General features: G+C 39.4%; 2 protein-coding genes across 3 annotated transcripts in view; one reads left to right on the plus strand and one right to left on the minus strand.

Annotated features, from left to right (window-relative positions):
* LOC133545305 (gastrula zinc finger protein XlCGF26.1-like) overlaps positions 1–8,338 on the plus strand; it is a 371,250-nt gene extending 362,912 nt beyond the window's left edge. For both annotated transcript variants that reach the window (XM_061890750.1, XM_061890749.1), the window contains exon 2: positions 5,282–8,338. In XM_061890750.1, the coding sequence (XP_061746734.1) occupies positions 5,332–7,149 (1,818 nt within the window). In that variant the 5' untranslated portion in view covers positions 5,282–5,331 and the 3' untranslated portion in view covers positions 7,150–8,338. The remainder of the gene's footprint in view (positions 1–5,281) is intronic.
* Positions 8,339–11,377: 3,039 nt separating this feature from the next.
* On the minus strand, positions 11,378–18,117 carry LOC133545316 (oocyte zinc finger protein XlCOF22-like). The gene is made up of 3 exons (XM_061890774.1): positions 17,702–18,117; positions 16,353–16,619; positions 11,378–12,881 (listed from the first exon to the last, which is right to left on the minus strand). Exons 1-3 carry the CDS (start codon positions 17,802–17,804, stop codon positions 11,605–11,607), a joined length of 1,647 nt encoding a protein of 548 aa, XP_061746758.1. The 5' UTR covers positions 17,805–18,117; the 3' UTR covers positions 11,378–11,604.
* Positions 18,118–19,343: the final 1,226 nt, after the last annotated feature.

Consider the following 19,343-nt stretch of genomic DNA (forward strand, 5'->3'; position numbering starts at 1 on the left):
AAACTCGCTTCGCAAAATAATTAGCGCATGCTTAGTATTACCGCCAGGTCAAACTCGTGAAGTCACGAGTGACACTTCCCCTGTCATCATTTTCAAAATGGAGGAGGCTGATATCAATACCGGTAATTTGAAATTGCATAAAGGGAAGAAGATTAAGAGCTATTCAGTAGGATTTAAGGTCCAAGCATACATCACACTCAAATTTTTACTGCATACCTTTGGTATGTGCCGAAGTGAGAAGAGGTTTTAAAATTATTAGCGCATGCTTACTTTTACCGCATGCCTTTGGCAAGCGCAAGAGTGAGAAGAGGTTTTAAATTAATTAGCGTCCCGGTGGCAATTCAAGGAAATACGGTAGTCCACCCAACGTGTCCTGGGTCTTCCCCGTGGCCTCCTACCAGTCGGACGTGCCCTAAACACCTCCCTAGGGAGGCGTTTGGGTGACATCCTGACCAAATGCCCAAATCTCCTCATATGGTTCCTCTCAATGTGAAGGAGCTGCGGCTTTACTTTGAGTTCCGCCTGGATGGCAGAGCTTCTCACCCTATCTTTAAGGGAGAGCCCCACCACCCAACGGAGGAAACTAATTTCGGCCGCTTGTACCCGTGATCTTGTCCTTTCGGTCATGACCCAACGCTCATGACCATAGTTGAGGATGGGAACGTAGATCGACCGGTAAACTGAGAGCTTTGCCTTCCGGCTCAGCGCCTTCTTCACCGCAACGGATCGATACGGCGTCCGCATTACTGCAAACGCCGCACCGATCCGCCTGTCAAACTCACAATCCACTCTTCCCTCACTTGTGAACCAGACTCCTAGGTACTTAAACTCCTCAACTTGGAGCAGGGAACTCTACCCTTTTCCAGACGAGAACCTAGGACTCGGACTTGGAGGTGCTGATTCTCATCCCAGTCGCTTCACATTCGGTTGCGAACCAATCCAGTGAGAGCTGAAGATCCTGGCCAGTTGAAACCATCAGGACCACATCATCTGCAAAAAGCAGAGACTTAATCCTGCAGCCACATAAACCGGATCCCCTCAAGGCCTTGACTGCGCCTAAAAATTCTGTCCATAAAAGTTATGAACAGTATCAGTGCCTTAGTGGAGTCCAACCCTCACCGGAAACGTGTCCGACTTACTGCCGGCAATGCGGACCAAGCTCTGACACTGATCATACAGGGAGTGGACTGCCACAATCAGACAGTCCGATACCCCATACTCTCTGAGCACTCCCCACAGGACTTCCCGAGGGACACGGTCGAATGCCTTCTCCAAGTCCACAAAGCACAAGTAGACTGGTTGGGTAAACTCCTATGCACCCTCAAAGACCCTGCCGAGAGTATAGACCTGGTCCACAGTTCCACGACCAGGACCAAAACCACACTGTTCCTCCTGAATCCGAAGTTCGACTATCCGGCATAAACTCTTCTCCAGTACACCTGAATAGACATTCCCGGGAAGGCTGATGATGCTTATACATATTGACACAAATATAAAAAAAACACTAACCTTATGACAGATGATTTTGCAATTGTTTAATTTGATCTTTCACAACACCTAGTGGCCACAATAATTCATGAAGTCAAGCTCATGCCGCAAAATGTTGAACGATGCGGACACGTTTGTTACTAGATACTTTCTATCAGACTTCTGTTTTGGAGACTTTGTGTACGCATTAGGCAACTATAATTATTTGATTTGCTTAAATGTTCTGTTTTAGCTTAGCTGTTGTGTAGCGGCTAGCTCCTCGTAGCCTACAGCAGGTGTGTCCAAAGTGCAGCCCATAGCTATGTTTTAAACCGACAACGAGGAGTGTTGAAAATGTGGTATTTGCGTGTCGGTCCAATCAGCGGCAGCTACGCCCTGTTTCGTCATTGGACCTAAGTCTTTGGCTTGGTAGGCGGGTACGAGCCTACCAAGCCAGGTGGTACTAGCACGAGCATGGAGGAGCCTTTGTGGTGGTGTCGCAGCTTGGTGGTCGTGCCGTCAGGTAACACCAGTAAGGTTCTTTCTGTGAGATATTGACTGGTGATTTTTTTCTCCCTGGTCTTCGACTTCATATCTGGTGTTGTCCTTCAGACCTCGGCCAAGAAGCCATGTGAACAGTGGCAAGAATGTGGGCGATAAGAGTGTATGTGCGTGGGCATGAACTTGCACCCAGTTTCAACTGGAACTCAGGACATATGATTAGTTGCACGGCATATTCTAATCTATATTAAACATTTCTTAACCACTCTATTTTTCATTATCTTAATTATATCCCCACTTTAGCTACCTGTAAAAATGAGTGACTTATCTTAGTCCATTTGTAAATAAATAGTTTTCCTAAATTATAGTCTCCTCACTTTAACCAGACCCTTTAAAAGGGAAAGCCTGAAAAAAGGACAGTATTAAGATGAATTCATCATATTTGCTATGAGGCATTTTATTATTAATATATTCTGTTCTTGTTACTTGGGGCGGTATAGCTCGGTTGGGTGGAGTAGCCGTGCCAGCAACTTGAGGGTTCCTGGTTCGATCCCAGCTTCTGCCATCCGAGCAGTTGTGTCCTTGGGCAAGACACTTTACCCACATGCTCCCAGTGCCACCCACATTGGTTTAAATGTAACTTAGATATTGGGTTTCACTATGTAAAGCGCTTTGAGTCATTAGAGAAAAGTGCTATATAAATATAATACACTTCACATGATATCGTGTTGTTCTATTTTCTAATTTAAAGTGGAACTGCACTTTTTGGAATCATTCTCAGTCCCTATGTAAGTTAAAGTTAAAGTCCCAACAGTAGTCACACACTAGGTGTGGTGAAATTATCCTCTGCATTTGACCCATCCCCAAGTTTAACCCCTGGGAGGTGAGGGCAGCGGAGGCCGCGCTCGGGAATCATTTGGTGATTTAACCCCCAACCCTTGATGCTGAGTACCAAGCAAGGAGGCAATTGGTCCCATTTCTATAGTCTTTGGTATGACCCGGCCAGGATTTAAAATCAAGACTTTCCAGTCTCAGGGCAGACGCTCTAACCACAAGGCCACTGAGCAGGTCGATGGTTAATGCATCCTCAATAGAAAATAAACCTTTGCAAAAGTTAAATAACAATTACGTCATTGGTAGCCGCTCTATTCTGCCTATAAAGTGCTCTAAACAACATCCTAAAACCCCCTTCAACATTTTAAATACATACTGTAAATATATATGTAATGTAGTAACATTCTTAATAACATGTCATATTTACATATCTTGCTAATTTTAAGCATACAATGTCTGCTCTCACTGGGATGCCGACTGATGGGGTGTTCATATCTTCCCGTTTAGATGAAGAATTAATCATCACAAAAAGGGTTAAAAAGGGGTGGGTGCAAAAGAGCGTAATTTTGCATCTTTCTTGCCATCACCAGGTCTAAGTTGGATGTCAAAGTTGACCAAGTTCGCGGTTTATGTCCACAACCTTCTACTACATTAGTGAGAAGCATGATATATAATCTAGAATTAGCTTTCACCATCTTGGAGGCGAGAAAGCAGCTCAGTATGTCAATATAGCAGCATAAGCTAGTTACTTCTGTGATCAATGCGCCGCTAAAAATAGGTCCTTAACGTTAGAGCTTATAATAACAATATCACTAATACTTGGTTAATATTCAGGTCACAAAATGTAAATGTAGTATTGTTGGCAGTTTTTGGATGTTTTTTTTGAGGACTTTGTGGGTCTAATAGAGGAGCTCCTATTGACTCCAATGTTAGCTGATTTTTGCTCATGTTTATTTACTAAACAAAATTCATAAAAATTAAAAACATATGTCTTGCATAAGGATTGTGAATGATAGGCAACATTTAAAAAAAGTTCAGTTTCCTTTGAATTTGTCAGATAAGTAAACAATCCTTCAAATTAAAGATTATGTTGTTTATAGATATTATCCACAATGAAGTTACAGTAAAACTAAGCACACAAGGGAAAGTACATTTCATATACACATGAAGTACACATATGTGTAAGAATCATGTTAACCACCAAAATATCGTCTCATTCTCCTAAAGCCAATATCGAGGAGCCTTTGGTGAGCTGACCGTATCGTCACACCCTTAGTTAAAAGCACACCATCCCCATGACTATTCCACGTGATGTAGAACAGCAGTACAACATTTTAATCATACACACACATCTGAAGAATATAAAAAATAAATATATTTGGTGGCCAAACAAAATACTAGGCCAACCAATTTTTAGTATGGGCGATATGACCTCAAATCTATATCCTTAAAACAATATATGTCATGATGTATAATCTGATATATGATTGATAATAGAATAATTTCAAAGTGGGTTACAAAAGCTCCTAATTTGGAAGCTGACATATGCAGTAACATATTGTGTAATCTGCGATGAGGTGGCAACTTGTCCAGGGTGTACACCGCCTTCTGTCCGATTGTAGCTCAAATAGGCACCAGCGCCCCCCCGCAACCTCAAAGGGAATAAGCGATAGAAAATGGATGGATGATATTGTGTCATTTCTCATTGTATTATTTTGTCGAAACAATTATTATTAATGTACTTGTTTATTTACTATTAACATCTGGTTACTTTATTTGAGAAAATGATACTGGAAATTATGTAATATTTTACTGCATATTTCAGCAACTAAAGTAGGAGCCTGTGTAGCCTGTTTTAAAATGGTTCTATTAGTAATTATATATGAAATAAAATTTTGCAAAATCTATTTTAAACCATATTGGGGCTTCACGGTGGCAGAGGGGTTAGTGCGTCTGTCTCACAAAACAAAGGTCCTGCAGTCCTGGGTTCAAATCCTGGGTTCAATGCATGTCCTCCCCGTGAATGCGTGGGTTCCCTCCGGGTACTCCGGCTTCCTCCCATTTCCAAAGACATGCACCTGGGGATAGGTTGATTGGCAACACTAAATTGGCCCTAGTGTGTGAATGTGAGTGTGAATGTTGTCTGTCTATCTGTGTTGGCCCTGCGATGAGGTGGCGACTTGTCCAGGGTGTACCCCGCCTTCCGCCCGATTGTAGCTGAGATAGGCGCCAGCGCCCCCCGCAACCCCAAAAGGGAATAAGTGGTAGGAAATGGATGGATGGGGGATTGTTCATCCATACTAAAAAGTCCTGTCATCATGGTTTTTGTTTCTTTTCCTGTGAATAATGTAAAGAGCAGCGTGTCTGTGCGTCACTGAGATTTCAAGACAGTTCATTCGATAAGTTGTTTTTCCTAAGTGCATGTAAACGTACTGAATGCATTGTGTGACTGAGCTGAGATGGTGTGTTTGTCTTGCAGACGTCTGTGAAGAACATCTTCACCCTGAACAACAGAAGTGGAGCTTCAGGATGCAGACGGAGGAGCCACAGCCCTCCCACATTAAGAAGGAAGAGGAATACCCACCGATTCCCCATCTTAAAGAGGAAGAGGAGGACCCACTGAAACCCCAATTTAAAGAGGAAGCGGTGGATCCACTGAGCCCTCACATTAAGGAGGAAGAGATGGATCAACCTACCCCCCATTTTAAAGAGGAAGAGGAGGACCCACTGACAGCCGATTTTGAAGAAGAGGAGGACCCACTGACACCCCTTTTTCAAGAGAAATTGGTGGATCCACTGACCCCTCACAATAAGGAGGAAGAGGTGGATCCGCTGACCCCTCACAATAAGGAGGAAGAGGTGGATCCGCTGACCCCTCACATTAAGGACGAAGAGGAGGACCCACTGACCCCTCACATTAAAGAGGAAGAGAAAGAACACAGCATCAGTCAGCAGGGAGAGCATCTAGAAGGACTGGAGGAGGTTGATGTCACCAAGATGCCAGTGACTGGTGTCCCTGTGAAGAGTGAAGATGATGAGGTCAAAGGTGAAAGTGAGGAGAGGGGAGGGGGGGAGCCTCCAAGCAGCAGCTCAACACAACACATGACAACAGAAGCTGATGGAGACCACTGTGGAGGATCACAAGCAGACAAGCTCTTAGCTCCACTATCAGATAGTGAGGACACAACGTCACACTCTCCTGACACTGATGGTGAAGACTCTAAAGATGATAAGACATGTCACACTGACAACACATGTTCTCTCTGTGACAAAACTTTTAAATATCCTAGTGATTTGAAAAGACACATGAGAACACACACTGGAGAAAAACCCTTTTCATGCACAGAATGTGGTAGAGATTTTAGACTAAAAGAAATGATGAAAGAACACATGAGCATACACACTGGAGAAAAACCTTTTTCATGTGCAATCTGCGGTAAAGATTTTACTCAAAGGCCACATTTGAAAACCCACATGAGAATACACACTGGAGAAAAGCCTTTTTCCTGCTCAGAATGTGGTAAAAGTTTTGGGATAAATCGAAGTTTAAAAATACACATGAGAACACACACTGGAGAAAAACCTTTTTCATGTTCAATCTGTGGTAAAAATTTTACTGAAAGGCAAAGTTGGAAAACACACATGACAATACACACTGGAGAAAAAAGTTTTTCATGTTTAATCTGTGGTAAAAATTTTACTCATAGGCGAAATTTGAAATCACACATGACAATACACACAGGAGGAAAACCTTTTTCATGTTCAATCTGTGGTAAAAATTTTACTCAAAGGCAATATTTGAAAACACACATGAGAATACACACTGGAGAAAAACCTTTTTCCTGCTCAGAATGTGGTAAAAGTTTTGTATTTAATAAAAATGTTAAAGTACACATGAGAACACACACGGGAGAAAAGCCTTTTTCATGTTCAATTTGCGGTAAAGATTTTACTCAAAAGCCCCATTTCAAAGCACACATGAGAATACACACTGGAGAAAAACCTTTTTACTGCTCAGAATGTGGTAAAAGCTTTGTAATAAATCGAAGTTTAAAAGTACACATGAGAACACACACTGGAGAAAAACCGTTTACATGTTCAGTATGTGGAAAAAGTTATATAGAAAGACAACAATTAAAAATACACATGATAAAGCACTCTGGTGAAAAACCATACTCCTGTTCAAGCTGCAACAAAAGCTTTTGTCACAAAAAATATTTTACAGTACACATGAGAACACACACAGGTGAGAAAGTGTTGAGTTGCAGTGTGTGTGGTGAAAGATTCTCTTCTAAGTACCAGTGTAAGAAACACAAGTGTGCTGGTGAGAACAGCAGCAGCAAATAAAGATGCAGGATTTGAAATAAACCGTCAAAACTTTTAAATTTGACTTTCTAACAACATCAGCACATAAAACATGTGTGACATCATTGTTGTGTGTGTAACACAATCTTGTTAATATGATAAGGGACGGCGTGGCGCAACGGGAGAGTGGCCGTGCGCAACCCGAGGGTCACTGGTTCAAATCCCACCTAGAACCAAAACTCGTCACGTCCATTGTGTCCTGAGCAAGACACTTCACCCTTGCTCCTGATGGGTGCTGGTTGGCGCCTTCCATGGCAGCTCCCTCCATCAGTGTGGGAATGTGTGTGTGAATGGGTAAATGTGGAAGTAGTGTCAAAGCGTTTTGAGTACCTTGAAGGTAGAAAAGCGCTATACAAGTACAACCCTGAGATTCTAACATTTATAGATTAGACACTTCAGATTAGTGCTTTTATTTCAGTCAAGTACATGAGTTAATATACACATTTGTGTACTTTAAAATGAACAGAACAATTTGACTGAAAGGGTGAGAATAAACAGTACATAAAATATGTTACATAAAATAAACATTTTATGTGTATATAGTCATAATTCACTCTTGTACTTATTCATAATAGTGTTTGATATGTTTTTTTAAATGATGACGTTTTACATAGTTTGTTTTCTAATTGTAGATGATTCCATAGATGCACTCCTTCATATGATGTACGTATTTGTTTTACATGAGTTTATACCTTTGCTTTTGAGTACACATAAATCCCTCTTAGTTCATATTTACTGGTTCACATCTGAAACATCTTCTGGACCACTTCTGGAAGTGTGAAGTGAATTATATTTATATAGCGCCTTTCTCTAATGACTCAAAGCACTTTACATAGTGAACCCAATATCTAAGTTACATTTAAACCAATGTGGGTGGCACTGGGAGCATGTGGGTAAAGTGTCTTGCCCAAGGACACAACTGCTCAAGCATATTATTATTTACTTTATACATCATTTGAACAGTTGTCTTGTATACAATTTTAAAATGTGTAACTTTTGAATCATTTGTTGGGTCTCTATAATCCATTCTATGAATTATTTTTATTACTCTTCTCTCTTGTGTAATATGAATATTGTTGTGTGATTGTTTTATATGTCTGTCCCCAGACCTTTATGCAATAAACTATGTATGCTTCAACTAAAGTTGGTTAAAATAAATGTAGTTATTATTTGTGGGTATGTATTTTATTCTATTTATTATCGCAGTCAATTTTTTAAATGTTTTCTTTAGATGACTTTCATGTAGTTTCCAGCTTACTTCATAATCTGGACTAACTCAGCCTGGAAGATGTGTGTAATGTTGAGATGAATTGAAGATGACTTGGTTTGTTTGGATGATGTCAACCTGTCAATTGTTCTATTCAAACATGTTGTCAGATCTCGCGAGAGAAGCAAGCAACCAGCTCTATTACTTCTTTTTCTTACTGGCAGTTTGCAGCTATGACTTTAAAAGTTCATACTGCCACCTACCAGATTGTAGAATGTAGTGTGGGTCATAGGACATAAGGATGAAATCCTATTAAAAGCCTGTGGAGGGCAGCATTACACCTAAGATGTTCTACTTGTCTGTTGGAAATAGAAAGAAGAAGAAGAACGAGGAAAATGCAAGATGGCATTAGATGGAGAAAGTCTAAACGTGGGCAATGTCGTCCTGTATTTGTAATCAGTGCATACATGTGCACATATATGTCGTTTTATATACAGGTGCTGTTCATATTATTAGAATATCATGGAAAAGCTGATTTATTTCAGTAATTATATTCAGAACATGAAACTTACATATTATATCAATTCATTACACACATAGTGATATATTTGAAATGTTCATTTCTTAAACTTTTGATGATTAGTACTGACAATTACTGAAAATCCCAAATTCAGAATCTCAGAAAATTAAAATATTAGTTACAACTAGTACCAAAAAATATTTTTTAGAAATGTGGGCCAACTGAAAAGTATGAACATGGAAAGTTTCAGCATGTACGGCAATCAATACGTAGTTGCAGCTCCTTTTGCCTGAATTGCTGCAGAAATACGGCGTGGCATGGAGTCCACCAGTCTGTTGCACTCCTCAGGTGTTATGAGAACCCAGGTTGCTTCAATAGTGGCCTTCAGCTCTTCAGCATTGTTGGGTCTGGCATTTGGCATCTTCCGCTTCACAATACCCCATCGCTTTTCTATGGGGTTAAGGTCAGGGGAGTTTGCAGGCCAATCAAGAACAGGGATACCATGGTCCTTAAACCAGGTACTGGTAGATTTGGCACTGTGTGCAGGTGCCAAGTCATGTTGGAAAATGAAATCTTCACCTCCATAAAATTGGTCCGCGGCAGGCAGCATAAAGTGTTCTAAAACTTCCTGGTAGACTGCTGCATTGACCCTAGACCTCAGGAAACACAGTGGACCAACACCAGCAGATGACATGGCACCCCAGACCATTACCGATTGTGGAAATTTGACACTGGACTTCAGGCAACGTGGATTCTGTGCTTCTCCTGTCTTCCTCCAGACTCTGGGACCTTGATTTCCAAAGGAGATACAAAATGTACTTTCATCTGTAAAAAAAAAAACGTTGGACCATTCAGCAGCTGTCCAGTCCTTTTTATCTTGAGCCCATGCGAGACGCTTTTTACGTTGTCTCTTATTCAAGAGTGGCTTTCCACAAGGAATGCGACAGCTAAAGCCCATATCTTGCATACGTCGGTGCGTGGTGGTTCTTGAAGCACTGACTCCAGCTGCAGTCCACTCTTTGTGGATCTCCCCACATTTTTTAATCAGTTTTGTTTGACAATCCTCTCCAGGGCGCGGTTATCCCTCTTGCTTGTACACTTTTTTCTACCACATATTTGTCTTCCCTTCGCCTCTCTATTAATGTGCTTGGACACAGAGCTCTGGGAACATCCAACCTCTTTGGCAATGACCTCTTGTGTCTTGCCCTCCTTCTTTAAAGTATCAATGGTCATCTTTTGGACAGTTGTCAAGTCAGCTTTCTTCCCCATGATTGTGTGTCACACAGAATCAAAACGAGAGACCATTTAAAGGCTTTTCCAGGTATTTTGAGTTAGTTAGCTAATTAGAGTGTGGCACCAGGTGTCTTCAATATCTGACATTTTCATCATATTCTAATTTTCTGAGATGTTGAATTTAGGGTTTTCATTGGTTGTCAGCTATAATCATCTCCTTTTTGGCAAAAAACACTTGAAATGTATCCGTCTGTTTGGAATGAATGTATACATTCTACAAGTTTTACTTTCTAAATGGAATTAATGAAATAAATCAACTTTTTCATGATATTCTAATAATATGACCAGCACCTGCATCAATTTTTGAGATTGTAAAAATGTGAAACACAAATTATGATGGATAATATTGAAATGAAAGGAGTAAGTGTAATCACATGTTTAGGAGTCATTATAGATGATGAAGTAAGCTGGACACTACATGTAAGAAATATAAAGAAAACATTAAAAAAGGGAGTGGAATAATAACTACAATAAAATACGTACTTACAAATATTAACTACAATTATTGTACCCAACTTTAGCTGAAGCATACATTATTTATTGCATAAATGTCTGAGGACAAAAATTTAAACATTCACACAACAATATTCATATTACACAAGAAAGTAGGAAAGATTATTAATAGAAATGATTATAGACAACCAACAAATTATTCATAGTCACACGTTTTAAAAGTAAATAATCTTGTATAAGACACCTGCTCAAATGATGTATAAAGTAAATAATAATAAGCTTCCAGAAGTGGTCCAGAAGATGTTTAAATTGTGAACCATTAAATATGAACTAAGAGGGATTTATGTGTACTCAAAAGCAAATGTATGAACATTTATGTATATATGATATACAAATATGTATATCATATAAAGGAGTTAATCTATGGAATCATCTACTATTAGAAAATAAAATATGTAACATGTAATTATTACAAAAACATATTTAAAACACTATTATGAGTATGTATAAAAGTGAAATATGAATATATACACATTAAATGTTTATTGAATGTAACATATTTGATGTACAGTTTATTCTCACCCTTTCAGTCAAATTGTTCCGTTCATTTTAAAGTACACAAATGTGTATATTAACTAATGTACTTGACTGAAATAAAAGCACTAATCTGAAGTGTCTAATCTATAAATGTTAGAATCATACACACACAATAATGATGTCACACATGTTATATGTGCTGATGTTAGAATGTCAAGGTTAAAGTCTTGAAAGTTTATTTCAGATTCTGCAGTTTCATTTGCTGCTGCTGTTCTCACCAGCACACTTGTGTTTCTTACACTGGTACTTATAAGAGAATCTTTCACCACACTCACTGCAACTCAACACTTTTTCTCCTGTGTGTGTTCTCATGTGTATTTTAAAATGTGGACATTGTATAAAACTTTTACAAACATACTGAATAAGTTTAAGGTTTTTCTCCAGTGTGTGTTCTCATGTGTACTTTCAAATGGTGCTTTTGAGTAAAATCCTTACTGCAGATTGAACATGAAAATGTTTTTTCTCCAGTGTGAATTCTCAAGTGTCTTTTCAAATGCATACTTTGTATAAAACTTTTACAACATACTGAACATGTATAAGGTTTTTCACCAGTGTGTGTACTCATATGTTTTTTCAAATAGTGCCTTCGAGCAAAATATTTACCGCAGATTGAACATGAAAAAGGTTGTTCTCCAGTGTGTGTTCTCATGTGTACTTTCAAATGGTGCATCTGAGTAAAATCTTTAACGCAGATTGAACATGAAAAACGTTTTTCTCCAGTGTGTGTTCTCATGTGTACATTTAAACGTTGATTTCTTACAAAACTTTTACCACATTCCGAGCAAGAAAAAGGTTTTTCTCCAGTGTGTGTTCTCATGTGTGCTTTTAAACTTTGATTTCTTACAAAACTTTTACCACATTCTGAGCAGGAAAACGGTTTTCCTCCAGTGTGTATTCTCATATGTATTTTCAAGTCGTGCCTATGAGTAAAATCTTTACCGCAGATTGAACATAAAAAAGGTTTTTCTCCAGTGTGTGTTCTCGTGTGTCTTTTCAATTTACTAGGAGATTTAAAAGTTTTGTCACAGAGAGAACATGTGAAGTGAGTGTTGTCAGTGTGACATGTCTTATCATCTTTAGAGTCTTCATCATCAGTGTCAGGAGAGTGTGACGTTGTGTCCTCACTATCTGATAGTGGAGCTAAGAGCTTGTCTGCTTGTGATCCTCCACAGTGGTCTCCATCAGCTTCTGTTGTCATGTGTTGTGTTGAGCTGCTGTTTGGAGGCTCTGCCTCTCTCTTCTCCTCACTTTCACCTTTGACCTCATCATTTTCACTCTTCACAGGGACACCAGTCACTGGCATCTTGATGACATCAACTTCCTCCAGTCCTTCAAGATGGTCTCCCTGCTGACTGATGCGGTGTTCCTCCTCTTCCTCCTTAATGTGAGTTCCCAGTGGATCCACCACTTCCTCTTTAAAATGGGGTGTCAGTGAGTCCTCCTCTTCCTCTTTAAAATGGGGTGTCAGTGGGTCTTCCTCTTCCTCTTTAAAATGGGGTGTCAGTGGGTCCTCCTCTTCCTTTTTAAAATGGGGGATCAGGTGGTATTCTTCTTCCTTCTTAATGTGGGAAGGCTGTGGCTCCTCCATTCGCATCCTGAAGCTCCACTTCTGTTGCTCAGGGTGAAGATTTTCTTCACATACGTCTGCAAGAAAAACACACCATCTCTGGTCAGTCACACAATCCGCTCACTACTTTTACATGCACTTGGGAAAAACAAGTTATCGTATGAACTGTCTTGAAATCTCGGTGACGCACAAACCTACAACATTATTTACAGGTAAATAAACACAAACCAGGACGACAGGACTTTTTATTATGGATAGACGATATGCCTAGTGGTTAGAGTGTCCGCCCTGAGATCGGTAGGTTGTGAGTTCAAACCCCGGCCGAGTCATACCAAAGACTATAAAAATGGGACCCGTTACCTCCCTGCTTGGCATCAAGGGTAGGATTTGGGGGTTAAATCAACATAAATGATTCCTGGGCGCGGCACCGTTGCTGCCCACTGCTCCCCTCACTTCCCAGGGGGTGATCAAAGGGATGGGGTGAAATGCAGAGGACCAATTTCACCACACCTAGTGTGTGTGTGACAATCATTGGTACTTTAACTTTAAAATTTATTTTGCCATATATTATTTCATATTGAATTACTAATAGAACTATTTTAAAACAGGATACACATGCTCCTAATTTGGTTGCTAAAATTTGCAGAAAAGTATTACATAATTTCCAGTAGGGCTGGGCGATATGGCCTTTTTTTAATATCTCAATATTTTTAGGCCATATCGCGATACAACATATATATCTCGATATTTTGTCTTAGCCTTGAATGAACACTTGATGCATATAATCACAGCAGTAAGATGATTCTATGTGTCTACATTAAAACATTCTTGTTCATACTGCATTAATATATGCTACTTTTAAACTTTAATGCAGAGAAGGAAATCACAACTAAGTCAATTGACCAAAACTGTATTTACAGTTATTAAACAATGGCACAAACATTCATGTCGATTCCAAAACAGGAAGTCCAAGATTGTCAGAAACATTTTAAGTGTCGATTAAAAATGAGCTGCATAGTATGAAATCAAATAGTGTTTGTCCTTCGCTATGTGGTAGGTTACTACGGACGTTATTCAATTCTGTTGTTGACTGTTTTGTTCATACGGTGTTGATCTGGAAATGCTTACCTCGGCATTTTGATGGTGTGGGCGTGTGGCACCAAATGGAGATGTTGACATGCGGAGTATGCGCTCTTCATTCTGTAGCAGGTGACTTTTCAAATGATGCTACATATAAGCAGTAATGCCATTTTTGTAGCAACGCTTTTGGCCAACAGTTGACAAATTACGGTTGTCTGTTCGACATATTCCCACTTGAAGCCAAACCACCGTCAGACGATGGACCCCCTGCTGTTTTTCTTGGGAATTAATTCTAAATTATTTCTCTCCTATCACCACTTGCACGGCTCTGCTAGCATCACAGCTAACGTTACCCATGCTGCTACCTCTCTGCACCGCGAGGGCGTATACTTATGTGACGTATGACGTGACAGTATGTGACGTATGTAAGAAGGTGCGCATGTCTGTGAGAAGGAGACACAGGAAAGAGCGAGAAGTGCCTGTAGTGTAATGCCCACATAAACCGGAGAACTTGGTCAACTTTGACATCCAACTTAGACCTGGTGATGGCAAGAAAGACACGATAATATGCTCTTTTGCACCCACCCTTTTTAACCATTTCCGAGGATGAATTCTTCATCCAAACGGGAATATATGAACATCCCATCAGTCGGCATCCCAGTGAGAGCAGACATTGTATGCTTAAAATGAGCAAGATATGTAAATATGACATGTTATTAAGAATTTTACTACATTACATATATACTTACAGTGTGTATTTAAAATGTTGAAGGGGGTTTTAGGATGTTTTTTAGAGCACTTTATAGGCAGAATAGAGCGGCTACCAATGACTCAATTGTGAGTTAACTTTTGCTAAGGTTCATTTTCTATTGAGGATGCATTAACCATTCGCCTGCGCAGTGGCCTTGTGGTTAGAGTGTCTGCCCTGAGACTAGAAAGTTGTGAGTTCAAACCCTGGCTGAGTCATACCAAAGACTATAAATACTGGACCCTTGCTTGGCACTCAGCATCAAGGGTTGGGGGTTGAATCACCAAATGATTCCGGAGCGCAGCTTCCGCTGCCCTCACCTCCCAGGGGGTGAACTTGGGGATGGGTCAAATGCAGAGAATAATTTTCACTACCGTTGGGACCTTAACTTTAACTTACAAAGGGACTGTGAATGATTTCAAAAAGTGCAGTTATCCTTGAAATTAGAAAATAGAACAACAACATAACATGAGAAGTGAAGTGAATTATATTTATATAGCGCTTTTAAGAGGGCTTCACGGTGGCAGAGGGGTTAGTGCGTCTGCCTCACAATACGAAGGTCCTGCAGTCCTGGGTTCAAATCCAGGCTCGGGATCTTTCTGTGTGGAGTTTGCATGTCCTCCCCGTGAATGCGTGGGTTCCCTCCGGGTACTCCGGCTTCCTCCCACTTCCAAAGACATGGACCTGGGGATAGGTTGATTGGCAACACTAAATTGGCCCTAGTGTGTGAATGTGAGTGTGAATGTTGTCTGTCTATCTGTGTTGGCCCTGCGATGAGGTGGCGACTTGTCCAGGTTGTACCCCACCTGCCGCCCGATTGTAGCTGAGATAGGCGCCAGCGCCCCCCGCGACCCCAAAAGGGAATAAGCGGTAGGAAATGGATGGATGGATAGCGCTTTTAAGATATCTGGTTTGTATCTTCAGTAGGGATATAAATCGTTAATAATTTATCGCTATGATACCCTAATCAATATTCCTTATTAATACCAGTATTTATCTATACTACATGTGATTTGTGGAAATAAAAAAGGGAAAAAAGGCATTTTAAATAGCATTCCTATTAGCACAAGAGGTTGAACACCTCCAACATGATGTTCTGTAACATCTCAGAGCAGGAAGGTCTTTTATCAGCAGCTGTTTATTTGTAGTCTTAAAAAAGTCAACTATGTGTGCAGTGCAAGGTGAAATGTAGTTATGTCATTTTCTTGTTAATAACACACACATCAATCTTTTGTTGCTTCCTTATTTGTCATTATTCAAAGCTGATTGTAATGTGTAGCAGCGGCAGCTGAACTCAATTTGACAATGTGTCATAGTTACGTCAGTCGCCTGGAATTAAACATGCAAATAGTTGTGTCGTTAGTCCTGAATCTTCACGGACCTCATGGACAACATAATTAGGAACCAGTACTAAAAAAAATTATACTTGCTATACATCTCTTATCTTCACCACTAAACCTTTGAAATATGTTGACATATGTGCAGCTAAAGGTAAATAAACAGTAGCCATATTGAATGTTTGCCTTCATTTGACCATGTGAGTAAGAAGGACGGCCTCCAGGTCACATGGTTACACCCCAGCAATTACACTGTTGATGATTGATTTTTAAATGGTGGTTTTAAAAAGCAAATATATCTCCATCTTTAGTCATAAATGTGGCCCCTGGGTGAACATGTGTCACAAACATTGTATTAGATGATATGTGGATGTTGTGCTTACTTGGACTGTGATGAAGCTGTGAGGACTCAGGTGGTTTGTCTTCATGCTCTTCAGTCTTCACAGAGACAACAGTCAGTGGAAACTTGCTGAAATCAGCCTCCTCCTGCCCTACAAGACACTCTCCCTCCTCTTTCTCTTTAAAACAAGGGGGCCGTGGATCCACCTCGTCCCATTTAAAGTATGAGGGCTGTGTATCCTCTAGAGTGAAACTGTCCCCCTGCAGATGAGGCAGACATTCTTTTTGGTGTTCAATCAGCTGATGGATGTCTACAGGACACAAACAAAACACATTTTAACTCCTACATGCTAAATATTAAATCGTACATGAAATAATGGGCTGTGGCTATTGAAAATGTTATTAATTAAGTGTTCTACTGGAAATGTTTTCGATTAATAGAGTAACTGGATAGTGCATAATGTTCCTTGGTTGAAGAGAAATTTAAGCAACTTTAAGACATTTCACTTAATAATGAACGGCCAATTGGTTTGAGATGGTATGTGATCAAGACGTCATCTTTAGATGAGGCTTTGTTTTTTTGACAATCACTGCTACGTTAGAAGGTTAAAGTACCAATGATTGTCAAACACACACTAGGTGTGGCGAGATTATTCTCTACATTTGACCATTCACCCTTGATCACCCCCTGGGAGGTGAGGGGAGCAGGGAGCAGTGAGCAGCAGCGGTGGCCACGTCAGGGAATAATTTTAATGGTGATTTAACCCCCAAATCCAACCCTTGATGCCGAGTGCCAAGCAGTGAGGTAACGGGTCCCATTTTTATAGTTTTTGGTATGACTGGATCGGGGTTTGAACTGACAACCTACCGATCTCAGGGCGGACACTCTAACCACTAGGCCACTGAGTAGGTGGGTGTAGTAGGTGTTGTAGTAGGGTAATGGCTGCACCAATATGAAGGAAATAACAGGTCAGTATAGCTTTGACACACATATATAACTTGTCAGACCTGCCATCTAGCAGGCTAGGTTTACAGCGTCAGTTACCATGGTAACTGACTCTGACTTTGTCTTACCTTTCTTATTTTTGGAGGTAAAACTCTCAAGCTTTACATACTCAGGACTTTGCACTTAACCTGCCCTGTGGAATATTCCCCCGGTGACTGTGTGAGTTTTGTGTAAACATGTTGATACACATTGTTACAAACTGAGAGGAACATCAACCTCTCATAAATATTGTGTGTCTGAAACTGTCTCGTTTTTATGAACAATGTAAAACAATCAGTGCATCATCCTCACATGACAATTCATCTTCCTATAGACAATCTATTAAAGAATAGTGTTAATAATGAAATATAAAGTAAGTAAAGATGTGAGAGTAAGAAGTAAACAAACCTGTTCTGTGTAACACAACTTGATGTTTTTGATGTTGTCGCTCCTTCTCCTCTTTTGTTGGACAAAGTTCCTCCTCGTACTCTGCTATCGTTCTTTCGCACATTTTCACACAATCACAACACTTTACACTCACATTTGATCTCTACTTAGTGATGTGTTTTGATCACTTCCGCCTCTCTTTGTTAGCAGCTAACAAGCTAAACTAACAAACTAAGCTAGCTCGAGAAACATCAAAGTGCGCTCAGACTAATATAACCGGATGCAAAGAGTTATTAACGATGTTTACTCTATTTACTAGAGTCTAATAAAGGACATATATGTGTACATGGAGGCACAGATTAACAACACTGAACTGTGACGACTGCAATAACGTCTTCACCGTCAGACGCCATCTTGCTTTATCCTCGCCGTGTTTAATTCGCGCGCAGTGTTGTAAGATCTCGCGAGAGAAACAAGTAACCAGCTCTTTTCCAGATCTCGCAAGAGAAATAACTACAACCAGACGGTAAAACTATTTTGTTGTATACTATTTACTTACTTTGAAAATAAAAGTACTCTTGTCCATTTCAAATTTTCAAAAGAAAGACATACAGCTTTTTTTCGTAAAAATATTCAAATATTTCTCAATGTTTTGAAACGACAGTAACATAAGGAAAGCAAAAAAAATATATATATATTAATTCATTCCGTTTTTATAATGAATGTGGAAGGTTTTCATGTTGTTTTTAAATTTCCTTTGGCATTATATATACTATATCTATTAATCTATGCATATATATATATATATATATATATATATATATATATATATATATATATATATATATATATATATATATATAATCTATGCATATATATATATGTATATATATAACATTACACACATCCTCCAGGCTGAGTTAGTCTAGAATGAAGTAAGCTGTAAAATACTTGAAAGTCATGTAAAGAAAATATTTGAAAAATTGACTGTGATAATAAATAGAATAAAATACATTCCCACAAATATTAACAACATTTATATATATATATATATATATATATATATATATATTGTTCGGTCTTGTTTGTTGAATTTATTTATGGTATATGTAAAACCAGTGTTTAAGTTCACTTGGGAATTCATTAGTGAGGTGCACTTCCTACTTTAGACAGCAGGAGGAGGCATTGCCTTGTTTACAGTAATGTCCAAGTTAACAGGAGACAACAAGTAGTTCCTTTGAGTCTACTTTAAGCTAGTTCGGTGACGATTGCAAACGTGTTCATCTGCTCGAATCTCATGCCAAACAAAGTATCACCGGTATGTATCGTTGAGTAGTACTTTAGTATTTGATTGAGTTGCATTATTTGTTGGATGTGATGTAATTTGGGACGTTTTATGGCCAAAAGTCAGACATGCTAATTTTCACAATTTATACAGTGAAGAGAATGTTAGCATAGTAAGCTAGTTTGCTGTCGAGCACTTAGATTACATCTTTTGTGGCATTTATTTATCTATTTAAGTTCAATACACAGCATAATTCATGTTTTATTGTAGCATGCTTGTGTGTGTAAGTGGCTGTGTGTGCATGTCTGTAATGTAAGCATCCTTTCTGCTTGTATGCTTTCAGTTTTACCCTTTTTACGGTCAATAAACCTGTGGACT

This window comes from Nerophis ophidion, linkage group LG28 (assembly GCF_033978795.1).
Source record: "Nerophis ophidion isolate RoL-2023_Sa linkage group LG28, RoL_Noph_v1.0, whole genome shotgun sequence".
In the NCBI taxonomy this organism is placed as follows: Eukaryota; Metazoa; Chordata; class Actinopteri; order Syngnathiformes; family Syngnathidae; genus Nerophis; species Nerophis ophidion.